This window comes from Vanacampus margaritifer, chromosome 14 (genome assembly GCF_051991255.1).
Source record: "Vanacampus margaritifer isolate UIUO_Vmar chromosome 14, RoL_Vmar_1.0, whole genome shotgun sequence".
NCBI classification, from domain to species: domain Eukaryota; kingdom Metazoa; phylum Chordata; class Actinopteri; order Syngnathiformes; family Syngnathidae; genus Vanacampus; species Vanacampus margaritifer.
The window spans coordinates 19,478,488-19,490,987 of record NC_135445.1 but is presented as its reverse complement, the minus strand read 5'-3'; the positions used below and the strand labels follow the sequence as shown (position 1 = coordinate 19,490,987).

The 12,500-nt window shown below is 38.3% G+C and overlaps 2 protein-coding genes across 4 annotated transcripts in view; one reads left to right on the top strand and one right to left on the bottom strand.

Annotated features, from left to right (window-relative positions):
* Positions 1-6,567, top strand: part of chd1 (chromodomain helicase DNA binding protein 1) — a 76,827-nt gene extending 70,260 nt beyond the window's left edge. For all 3 annotated transcript variants that reach the window (XM_077542979.1, XM_077542978.1, XM_077542980.1), the window contains 4 exons: positions 53-152; positions 240-291; positions 375-609; positions 5,218-6,567. In XM_077542979.1, coding sequence (XP_077399105.1) covers positions 53-152; positions 240-291; positions 375-609; positions 5,218-5,491 — 661 coding nt within the window. In that variant the 3' untranslated portion in view covers positions 5,492-6,567. The remainder of the gene's footprint in view (positions 1-52; positions 153-239; positions 292-374; positions 610-5,217) is intronic.
* A 2,175-nt stretch (positions 6,568-8,742) lies between these two features.
* Positions 8,743-12,500, bottom strand: part of reep5 (receptor accessory protein 5) — a 20,985-nt gene continuing 17,227 nt past the window's right edge. The window contains exons 3-5 of the mRNA XM_077542997.1: positions 11,648-11,786; positions 11,274-11,442; positions 8,743-8,974 (exon numbers count right to left, since the gene is read on the bottom strand). Coding sequence (XP_077399123.1) covers positions 8,925-8,974; positions 11,274-11,442; positions 11,648-11,786 — 358 coding nt within the window. The 3' untranslated portion in view covers positions 8,743-8,924. The remainder of the gene's footprint in view (positions 8,975-11,273; positions 11,443-11,647; positions 11,787-12,500) is intronic.

Here is a 12,500-nt window from a genome sequence, read left to right as displayed (position 1 = left end):
TTCACGTATCATATGTGGGTCAGGATCATAATTTGATGTTTGTCATTGACAGAAACCTGTGGATATTTGTTTCCAAATTCACTGAGTTTGACGCCAGGAAATTGCATAAATTGTATAAGCATGCCATCAAGAAAAGACAAGAGAACGCTCAGGTTGGTACTCTGCCACTATTTCTGCATTGCTTGAATGACACCATTTTATATCAATCCATAATGATGTTTATTTTTGTATCCAAACAGGCAATGGAGCAGAACACTAGGAGTACAAACACTATCGGTTTTAAACACACAGGTACACTATGAATATGACTTATGCATGAGGCGAGCACGTCGCTGCTCTACTTAAGATTTCTTACTCTGTGCTTTTTGTCCCAGATATTGAACGGCTGAGGGACAATTCTCACCAAGATGACAGTAGCAGGGACAGTTATAGCTCAGACAGGCATCAGCCATCATCTCGTTACCATGACGGCAGCAAGGAGAGACACAGCTCGGAGGCCCACAGGAAGACTGCCGAGTCCAGAAAAAGGCCCTACTCCTCATTCAGCAATGGCAAAGACCACAGAGACCACTACCGGCCGGACAGCAGGGATCGGGAAAGGCAGGAAAGGTGAACACTAAAAAGGCTTTCAGCCTGCTTCACTTTAATGCTTCACACACAGTAAACAACTTTGTATTATGCAGGGTTTTTAAAAAAAAAAAAAGTAATGAATGTGTAGTATAATCTAGATCTGTTAATTTGAAATTATTTCAAGTGGCCTTAAAACATACTACCCCACCCCCACCCAAAAAGTCTTTAACTTAGCCTTCCATAACCTTTTCATAACCAGGTGTCCCCCAAGTCAAATGAGTTCACTATTTTGTAGGAACCGGGAATCACAATTCTGTTCTTGTAAAGTGTTCCGATACTAAGACACTGATACCACTTCACTGGCCTGACATGCCTTCCATTCTGAGCCGTAGCAGCTGTGTGGACATAATTTAACGTGAGCTTTGAATTTATCTAGACACTATATAACTAAATGAATAAAATAAAGGGAGTTACGGATGAGTTCTGTTCCTACGCTTGCGATGTAACCCGAATTTCGACTTAAGCCGGATTTCACCGTTGAAGTCGATATTTACATCAAAATACTCTGTACAGTAATTTTAAAAAACATATTTGCGCGACCCGGAAGTGCCGTAACCAATATTTCGTGTTTCCGCACGGACATTCATTGCTGACGGACGGCAGAGTGGATCTTATTCAAACTTAAACACGGAAATGTAACGCGCCTGATGGCGAGCTCACCTGTTCAATGGCGTCCGTTGCTGGAGGTAACAACACAACTTTAAATAACTTCAAAATGACGTGATTACTGTGGGAAATTAACAAAAAAGGTGCTGTGGACGAGGTACAGGCGCCGTAAAGTCGAAACGACGTATGACATAACTCGATGACTCCCTGTATGCTGTTATATATCACTAGCGCGAGGCAGAAGTTTGGTCGATAATCTAAAAGTAACACACACATGGGAGAACTGACCAGTAGTATCAATTTGTGAGAGAAAAAATTTTACTATTTGGCCTGACGCCAGCAATATACAGTACCGGTAATATCTCCTCCATCGTAGTGGTTACATTCCAGACCTTCCCTCAAAATAGGTGAAATCCACAATAAAGAAATACCATATTTCAACACTATTAGGCATGTTTTATATGACACAGTTTTTTAAAGGTCCTTACAATTTTACATTCATATAAACACCTTTATTGGACATAGAGCAAGAGCAATGGATGGTACAAAAATATTGTAGTCTCTATTATTGCAATTCTTTGGTGTGTTGACAGTAAACAGATCAAGTTGTTTTAAGCATGCCCAAAGAAGTACATTTTTGTAGGGGTAAAATGTAGGATGACATTCAATAGGAGGATCCTTTGTTGACACATTTTTAGCGCATGCGCGATGGTTGAGTGGCAGAAAACATGGCTGGCTGTATAGACACAGCGTATACAAAGAAAGTAAGCGGGCGAAATCGCCGCTAGTTGAGCACTTTAACGACCGAAGGGCGGAGGAGGTTTACAGAGAAGCTTAATGTATGTATTGGCGACAAAACTGAAACTATTGAAGGCCCATATGAGACGTGGGATGATGTCGACATTATTTTTGGAAATGCAGTGACTTAAGTACAGTGACACTTGTCGTGTGATTTGAGAATTTCACTGGCATCTATCTGGTCTCTAGTTAACAACTAAATATCACAGCTTACACAATTTTTCTTTCCAAATCCAGTCTTGGACAAACATGCAGTCATGTTACGTAGCATTAGTGTTGTTCTGATACCGATACTGGTATCGGCAGAGGCCCCGATACGGCATTAAAACAGTGGTATCGGTGAGTAGTAACAAGTAACATGCCGATAACATTAATTCTGACGCTAATATAGGACTTAGGATGGACAGCTTTTTCATGTTGAGAAAAACAACTTAGGTATCAGTATGGTATCGGCATCGGCCGATACTGCAAAGCTGGGTATCGGAATCGCTATCGGGGGCCAAAAAACTGTATCGGATCAACACTAATTAGCATACTAGCATTGTAACACCTTTAATGCAGCTGTCAGGATAGGACTTAACAACTATAGCTACTGCGTACACAAGTGAGGTCGGCAGGTATCATAACACAGATGCAGAATGCAATATTTATTCGGATAAGATAAAAACAGTATGTGGACACTCAAGTGAAAAACTAGGCACAAAACTCGATTTATTATTCCTTCAAATCCTCTCCAAATAACAAATATATAGTCACAAGTACTTAGGGCAAAAAAAAAGTGAGCCTCACAAACCGCATCAGTCGGAATCCCGGCTTTGATCGTCAAGTTATACCCTCCCAGCTTGCAGCCATTTCTTTTATTTTTCGCGGCCCCTTTCAGTGGGAATGCGATAAAAAAAACTTTTCATCAGGCCCCCAACGGGCCGTACAATTGATCACACAACAAGAATGAACCATCTGCTTCTCTTTATCCTCCTCCAAATGTGCAAAACCATCGAACTCCATATAAAACACAATGTTTCTTGGCACACAGTTTCCCGTGATGCAACGTGCGAAACATAAACAATAGGTCACACAAGATCCTCCTATAGTTTTCAACAAGAAAAACAGGACGTACTAAAAGACAGTGCTTACTGTTTTTTTCTTTCAAATTGACACAGTCTCAAACTAACGTGTGCTGCCATCTTGTTGTCTAAAGTAGAATTACATCAATCAAACAAGAGTTACACCAAAACGGTTTATTAACTCATTCAAACCCAAAAATGTTTAAATACGTTTTTAATACTTTGTCCTTCACTACCAAAAACATATTTATACTAAGGGTGTCAAAATTATCGCGTTAATATCGTGTTAACTTAAAGTGCCTTCAACAGCACTCATTTTTTTAACGCTCGATTAACGACCACCCCTTATTTGGAAAGCCTCTACTGAAGGGAATTCCAGTCGAGACGCAGCAGAAATGTCCATGTCAAAATTACCCAATAGAAATGCACTGTACTACACTGGAGCTGAAGCACACAATGTTTAAGGGGCAGAATGTTAGCGTGGTGGAGCCATTTGGACTGTATAGCACTACCACCAGTTCTTTGCTGTGGAAGAACGCACTCGGTTAGCTCTCCAGCTCTTCCAAGAGGTGTCCGGGGGCTTTCATCCCTGTGAGAGCCAAGAGCCGAATGGACGCCGTCTTGTCAGTTCGAGTGAACCCAAGTCATTTGATCTTTAGATGTGAGGTGTATTTTATTCAGCAACTCCAAAAAATAGCTCTATGTGTAACAAATAGTCGTACTTTTGGCTCGCTGTCGCTTGCAGCAGAGCGCCAGCGCCTCTGGCTTGCCGTAAAGCAGCGTCACTTGACAATCAATGCGTATCCAAGAACTTAAAATAAAAGCGTCCCAACGGGAGTCACTATAACATAATTAAGCAGTAATAAATTAAATAATAATGCAAATATTTGTGAAGACTGGCGTCAAGTTGCATTTTACAATTTTAAAAATGTGCAGAGGTTCGCAAGTTACTTAATGTTAAAAATTAGATAATTCTTAATATGAAACTAACGCAACGATCTTTGATGTTTCGTTTCCAGTAAAGTTGCGTCATTTTACAATGTGCTTCCGTATTAAACTTAACAAAATAAAAGCATTCAACGTTGTGCAAAGGAGTCACTTTAACAGTTACAGTTTTTAAAATGTGCAGAATTTCACAAGTTACTTCATGTTAAAAAATAGTCAGCTCTTTATTTGAAAAGAAAAATGCACTGAGCTGTCACCATTGTTTTACAAACGCAATTATGCGATGTAGTGAAAGAAAAATGACCAACACAAACACTTTTTTTTTACAGTACAGTACCTATTTTTAATTTTAAAAAAAATAGATTAAATAAATTATGAATTATTATGAAATTACTGTATCAATTGTCTGAAAAAATGTGACCATATTTCTATTAGATTAGCATTTCTTCCCAGTTTTATGTTAAGAGTATGTAAAATTATATTAAAAAATATTGCGATTAACTATGATTAAAATTTTTAATCGACTGACACCTCTAATTTATACGTTTTTTAATGTGTTTTTTAAAACAGAAAAAAAAAGAAAACTTTGATATTGACTTCTGACCTGAAGAGGTCGGCTTAAAGCAATGGTAGTTATTGCAGAAAACGGCCAGCAGGTGGCTGCAGAGTATGAGATCAGCAAGGGCCATCCATGTTTCAAGTTTTTTTCGCCAGTTTTTAACAGATTTGTGAATAATGATCAAATTTAGCTATATTTATTCTAATGCTAATTGCTGCAAAACGGAAACCAATACAAAAATACAGGGTTTTTTTCCTGATGAAAGAAGAGACTCTAATCTTTCTTTTGGTAGGTACCATGTTTTTATAGCCATAGAACGCAATATTCTGTGGGCTTTGCAAAATCAGTCAAAATCCAGTAAAACAGCCTGGAGCGAGCGAAGGGGGTTGCTTCACTGAAAATGACGGAGTGAATGAGTTAATTGCAACAAAAACATCCCGCAAAATAGTGACGGAGGGGGTTCACTGAATATAAAATATCTATATAGTTGACTGCCCAAATGAGTTTGAATTTTTTTTTTGAAAATTGCATTTGAATGTTTAATCGTTCAGTCTTCCCAACAATCTTACTTGCTTCCCAGTCAGGCTCATGAATATAATTTGTTGTGTGTCTCAGACATTACAATGACGGTAAGCAAAGGAAGCTGGAGGACTTGCGCTCCAACAGAGAGTACCGGCCGGACCTGAAGGATCTCTCCCACTCGGACCAGCGCTCGTCCTACCGCTACCACTCGGACTGGCAGACGGAGCAGAGGGCCTCGGCCAGCGGGCCCCGCTCCCCCCGGGACCAGCGCTCGCCTTACGACTCGCTGGGCCACCCATCTCCTTTCGACTATTCGTCGGACCACAAGAGCACGCCGGAACAGATCTGGAGTGGCCGCAAGACATAACGGAAGCTGCCCAGGCCCGCTTTTGGCGGCCGTGAACTCGCTAACGCAGTCCACGCCTTACAGGGAAGCTGTAGGAAGCACTGTGCCACCACTGGAGATGAACGCTAAGCAGCGCCTCAAACCAGGCATCAAGGAAAACAAATCAGAGCATATTTTTCTATTTAAGAGTTAAATGCTGCATGCAGCACACTTTTTGTTATTTTTATAAAGATTTTTTTTTAAAACCTCTGGACAGAATAGACCCTGAGCGCTGCCTCATACTCCCATCAACCCGTGACACTGGATCCTGTGTTTTGACTGTCGTTCATGTCTGTCTGTCTCGATCATGTCTAATGTGATTATCTACCTTATTTAAGTGTTAAGTCAGTCAAAACCGTCAGCTGTCGCATGAATCATGTTAGAAGCTGATGTCCAGTCCAGTTTGGGCTCAGGCTCACCACCTGGCGTACCTCATTTACATACTTTCTCATTTGTTTGTGTGAGAATTATTTAAGAAGATCATTGTAAAAATACAAAACAAAAAAAACTGTATTGCTTTCTTCCTTTCATGAGCAATTTTCCCTTCCGTAATAATGTTGTAAATTTCTGTAAAATAGAACATCGGTGGTCTTTTTCCTCAGGCTTTTTTGGATTGAAGACTTTACCTTTCTTTGTCAACTCAGGCTTTTTTGTTCTGCAAGTGAGTTTCTGTATAATAGTTATTTCATGATGATTCAGAATGTAACTTTTGGGAAAGTTCTTGCTGAGTTTGTTTCTAGTGCTTTATTTTTATTTTTATTGTTATAAATAAGTGACTTTTCAAATCAGTCTAAAAAGACCTGCTTAGATATTTTCCACACCTTTTTTTTCTTCAAATTTTGACGTAGGCAATAATGTTGTCAATGTTCTATGCAGCCAAGTATATTTGTGGTGAACCACTTAACTGAATGAAGTCACTGTTACGGTTCACACTGTTGTACATAACTTTCCTCTATATTTCAGAATCAATTTACACTGAGAGTGCATGGATTTTTATGAACTGTTTTTATATAGTTGTTTATGAAGCCATTAAAATCAATCACTGTACACCCTTGGAACAGCGCTTAAAAAACTTTGTCAATTGAGTCATACTGAAACCATACAATACTGTGCAAAAGCCTTAGGCCTTCGCTTTTGTTGCCTTTCCGTGCTCCAATATATACCGAACGGCGCTGCTCGGATCCTGATGTAAGTGCAAAAACAGGTACGTGTTAATAGCCTGGCAATACCAAATTGATTTGTGCTTCACTCGAGGGAGTTCTCCACAATATCAGTCTGGGACAGCTGCGCGTTGATTTCCTCCGGAAAGGCGGGGCATGCTGTACAACAATTCGAGCTGATTGGACGAAGCAGAATCGTGTGCACGTCTACCTAACTTTCGTTTCGACCAATGACGGCAAAAGAGGAAAATGTCGTCACCGACACGCGACTGTTGTGACTAGCTGATAGCATGGCGTTGAGTTTATGTTGTCGGTTTTGCAATGTTGATATGCGGATACAAGAGACTAATTCAGCGAGAACAGAATTAATTGCAGCGTCCACGCATTTGTCCACCGGTGTCCCCATGTTTGGTTTGTTTTTTCCCACGGCTTCGGCGCTTCTTGGTTTCGTCACAGCTGCATATCCCGCCCCCAAATACAATGTCGCTCTGTGATTGGTCCGAACCACCAGTGGTTCATATCGGCGGAAATCAATGGGAGCGGTACAAGATGGATTCTTGAGTTTGTGAACTCACAAATTCTGCGAGAATACATCTTGCGAGAGCAAAGTTAACGTGTTAAACCCTGTCCTACGCTTACCTCATTGACTTGCATTACCCATAAGGATGACTACAAAATCTCTATGTAAACATATCTCTATCTTTGGCAGTGATCCCCACTATGGAGGACCAAACCTTCCAAAATAAATAAAACTGAACATAAATAAAAAAAAATGTAAAAAAATAAATTGATTTTTTTAAATTAAATGTGGAAGAAAAGAAAACAATATATATATAGCAAATAAAAATGCCCTGCTCTCATATTTATTACATGTTGCATGCAATGCACTGCTTCCACAATGTGTATGTGGATAATTTTGTGCAGATTTCCACCTGCATGTGCTGTCATGTCCATCTAATTGGTCCACAGCCTAAAAAACTCATGTGCAGTGCGTCTGGCTGGAGACGGAATCCTATTAAAATTGATACGCTCACAATTTCTCACACCCAAATCCTGTCCCAATCGGCAAATTTGGAGGTGCCTATCACCTGTTCATGAAGCTGGATTGGAGGGTGTAATCCAGTTAGAAGGGCTCATAGCCCTCAGACTTAATTGGGAAAGTTTTTGTTTAGACGAAGAGAAGCATGACTTCATCCACGTAACATTAAGACAAAACAAAATATATATTAGGGCTGGGTTTTAAAAAATCGAATACTCGATATCGTATTGATTTTCATTTTTGAGCCTGAAATCAATAAAACCATGAATCGATTATTTTAATATCTTTTTCCCATAAATAAGTAGAATTTTAAAGGCGTTTTCCCCTGTATTATATACTGTTGACATTTACTGTTCACACGAATTTAAAAGTATTTTCTTACATTTATGAAAGACCTGACTTATTGTACTTTAAAATAATTCTGAATATTTTTAATTTATATCTTTAATTATTATTATTAAATTTGAATTATGAAAATGTTTTAATCTCATTTTTGCTGATGTAAATGTTAAGTGATTATAACACTAAATCATTTAACCAGTTACTTCCTCCGCAAAATTTAATTTGGAATTTAATGTTTGTGGAGTTTTTATCATGTCCTTGATATTTAAGATGACTTAATGTTCCATAATTAATCAATAACGGATTGAAGTGAATTGAATCTAATCAAAATTTAATCAAACTGCCTAGTGAATCAAAATCAAATGGATTGATTACATTTGAATCGATACTCAGCCCTAATGTATATAATACTGTATATACAGCATATAAAACATTTGTTATTTGACGGAAAATGAGACCAGACATTTTAATAATCCAAAATTTAAACCTAGCAAATCGCAAATATGCCACTTTTTCACTGGTAAATCTGAGTAATGTCAGTGCCTCACCAGCCATGAACCTAAATCCATTTCTCTTGTTTGATTCTTTTTACATTATTATTATTATTATTTTTAATCCAGCTTTTATATAGGGGTTCTGGTCTGGATATCATTATATTGTCACGTTATGGCAGACAAAAATCATTCAACCAATCCAGTTAGCATTTATTGAGTTCATTCAGTATCAGGGCAATGGACAGTCACCTGTCATACAAGTAAACTGACTGGGGAAATGGCTTTGACATGACATACCAGACAAGATAATCCATTAAATACAACAAGGCAACATTATTTTCTGGAACAGCTGCACAGACAATCCTGTGTGGAGGTCCTGATTAAGAGCTCTTCTTCTCCTCAAACATGATGTTGGCTGTTGCTTTCTTGGCTGTGGGCGCACACACACACAAACACACACACACAGTCAACAAAATAAAATAAAAATCACGTGCCTACTAATAGCAACATGAAAGAAGAGCAGTATTGATTATTTCAAAATGATGAAGAAGAAGAATAGTATTAACTCAGCAAAACATGGATTACACAAAAACTGTAGCTATTAAATGACCCCTGGCTGTGATTGCTGTGGATGCCCGGTAAGATTACTTAAAACATTTTTTAGGGCAGTCACTGTGCGGATGTTGGTTCTCTTGAGTATCACTCAATGTCAAGGGATATATTGTTGGTGTTTAAGGCGTGGTCAGCTGCATATGGACGTCTGCAAATGGCTACTAGTTGCAACCACCTCTAATGTTTTAATTGGTGTTACATTCCAAAAAATACAACAAACAGGAAACATTTCATTTTGGGCAATAATCCATTATGTACAAGTAATGCTAGTAATGTAGCTACCTTAGCGTGGTTTACTGAGTTTGGGGCGAAACACGAATGGGGAAAGAAAGTTTGAATTTGAATGTAGCCTCACATTATGGACAAGTAATGCTAGCAATGTAGCTATTTTAGCGCAGCTTACTGATCTTGGAGTGAAACCGAAGTTTGAATTTGAATGTAGCCTCACATTATATGTACAAGTAATGCTAGCAATGTAGCTAGCTTAGCGTGGTTTACTGACCTTGGGGCTTGGGGCGAAACACGAGTGGGAACTACCAAGTTGCCACCCAACCTGTTTTTCCAGAATTGTTCTCTTTTTTTAACAGCCGTCCCGAAAAAATAAAAAATTCTCGTGGGACACAATTTAGCCAAAAGCTAATTTTAATCCTTCATTTTTAGGGTTAGATTGATAATCGGGATTGTTGAATTTTCCCAGACGGACAACGCATTTCAGGACCGGTTTGCTTCGGTTCCTATTTGGACTGAACGGAACACATGAAACACGCACACTGTGGGAGCCGACAGAGCGTCTCTTAATGCAGCAGCAGTGTGGCACAGAGAGGAAGGGTAGAGAAGGAGGGGGGAAGCAGGGTTAGCGGCTGCTAGGGGCTTGTGCGGGTCCCGCCCCTCACTCACACATGCAGTGTGTAGCGCTGATCCTAGCTGAGATTCCTGTTTGAGGAGGCTCCTCATTGGTGTTGCTTTTTGCAAAGTATCCTACTACTTCCATGCTTGTATATGCACGGTTGTGCAAACATTTGCCATGCCCGCCAAAACTCAAAAATTATCGAACGGCACTTGTTGGAGTGACTTTCATTACTTGCAGAATAGCGAGTGCGAGACTATGGAGGATCAAAAGTGTCTAAATTAAATAAATGAATACACCATTAAATAAAAAATAAATGTGTCATTAATTAATTAAATGTTTCATTTATTAATTAAATATGAAATTAAATAAATCAATATGTTATTAAATGAGTCAATAATCAATGAAATTATGTATGATTATTTGTAAATATATATATATATATAATAATTTCTCTACTTAATTAATTATTTCATGGTTATTGTGTTGCGGTGTTTCATGAGTTTATTTTATCTGTTAAACTCGCCCATCAAATTTGGTGGGCAGGTCCTAACACCTGATTGGTCACCCTGCTCACCAAGTCAAGGCAAATCCATTTCAGAATAATGAATTGATGCAGAGTGAGTAGCTAGTAAACACAATTCAATAGGCTGGGTGGCGCTATTGACCTCAATGGGTGCGTTACCATTATATATATATATATATATATATATATATATATATATATATATATATATATATATATATATATGCGCCAAAGCTTGGTCAAGTGTCTCTTTTTTTCACAAAGCTTGGGGCGAAACACGAGTGGGGAGAGAAAGTTTGAATTTGAATGTAGCCTCACATTCAAATCTTGCTATCCAGCTTTCAAGACCACATTCACAAACTGTCAAACACTGACATTATGTTTGCTAGGCATTTTTATGTTGAGTGCCTTGTAAATAATGATGTTGAATACATTGGTGCCTTTAGGCATGAGTGACCTGACTTCTGAGTCTTTCATAATAATAATAATAATAATAATAATAATAATAATAATAATAATAATAATAATAATAATAATAATAATAATAATAATAATAATAATAATAATAATAGCCACGTCAGTTCAGCCCATATTGCTTGCTTTGACCACAGCACAGTATAGTGGCACCTCAGTCCCCTTGTCTCAGTAGTCAATTAATAGGTTATCAGAATTTTGTTCTACCAGATATCAGAATCAGCCTCTAAAAATCCATCTGAGTCAGGCCCCCATTCGTTATCTACTCACCCTCATCTTTGAACTTGTCAGCAGCTTCTGATGCCTTATCCTTTATGTTCTTAACCGCATCATCAATCTTGGATTCATTCTTGAGGAAAAAGGGGCGGATGATGCGATTGTAAATCTGGACCGAGCCGTTGGAAGGAGTTGGAGCCATGCACCAGACCAGGAAGGCACACTGGTAAGAACACAAGTACTGTCTCGTAAAACTGAAGCTACACTAAACTCCACTTTCTAACATTAGTTGACACATTTCAACAGTTATTTGAAGTGAAATGGACAATAAATGTATCAATAATCCACCCCCTGAGCCAAGAGGAATTTATAATCACTTTTTACTGTTTAAGATCACTTAAGTGTCATCCTAAAAACAAGACAATTACCTTTCCAATATAGTAAAATGGGAACCAGGAGAGGAAGATGTCTGCAAAGAATTCAGCCACGCTGAAGAGTCCATACACGACCCAGTAAGTCAGCCATTTTGTATCATCTTCTTTGGTGGCACTTTCTATGGCCTTGATGCTGCAGAGAAGACATACAAATGTCACGACTTTACATGTTATATCACTCAGAGTTGTTAGCATTCACGAGTCCAACATTCAATAGAAATTGCAACTGTTTATCTTATTTATTTATTCACACAATTTTAAATCTTCGAAAAGCATTTGACTCAGTTAATCATAATTTTCTCCAGTCTAAATTTGATCACCTTAAATTGTCTACTTCTACTCGGTTTAAATCATATCTCACTAACTGATCGCAGTGTGTAAAAAGACATAATACAAAATATACTTCCAAAGATCTCATCACAGAAATGCCACAGGGTTCCATCCTGGGTCCAATTCTGTTTCATAAATGATCTGTGTATCAAGGCTGTGAGAACATTCAGAGGTTGCTGCTCACTTTTAAAAGACCATGGCAAATGCTCCAAAATGTGTGGCTAAGGAACTCTCATTTAAATTATTTAACTCTCATTTAAATTATTTTCAGTCTAAAATGTTGCAATGTTGTTGTTGTTTTGCCAAAGTGCATAGAACCTGACGTTTTGATCTCTAGACAGAAAATCAAAATTGTAAATGAATATAAATTCTTGGGCACTTTACTTACTCACTCCTCAAATTTATGGTTGCAAATTTTAGGCATCTTAGAAATCACATGTTGACAGAAGCTGCACAAATGTATGTTCCCTTATAATATCTCATATTAATTACTTTCTAGTACCCACCTGGGCCTCTG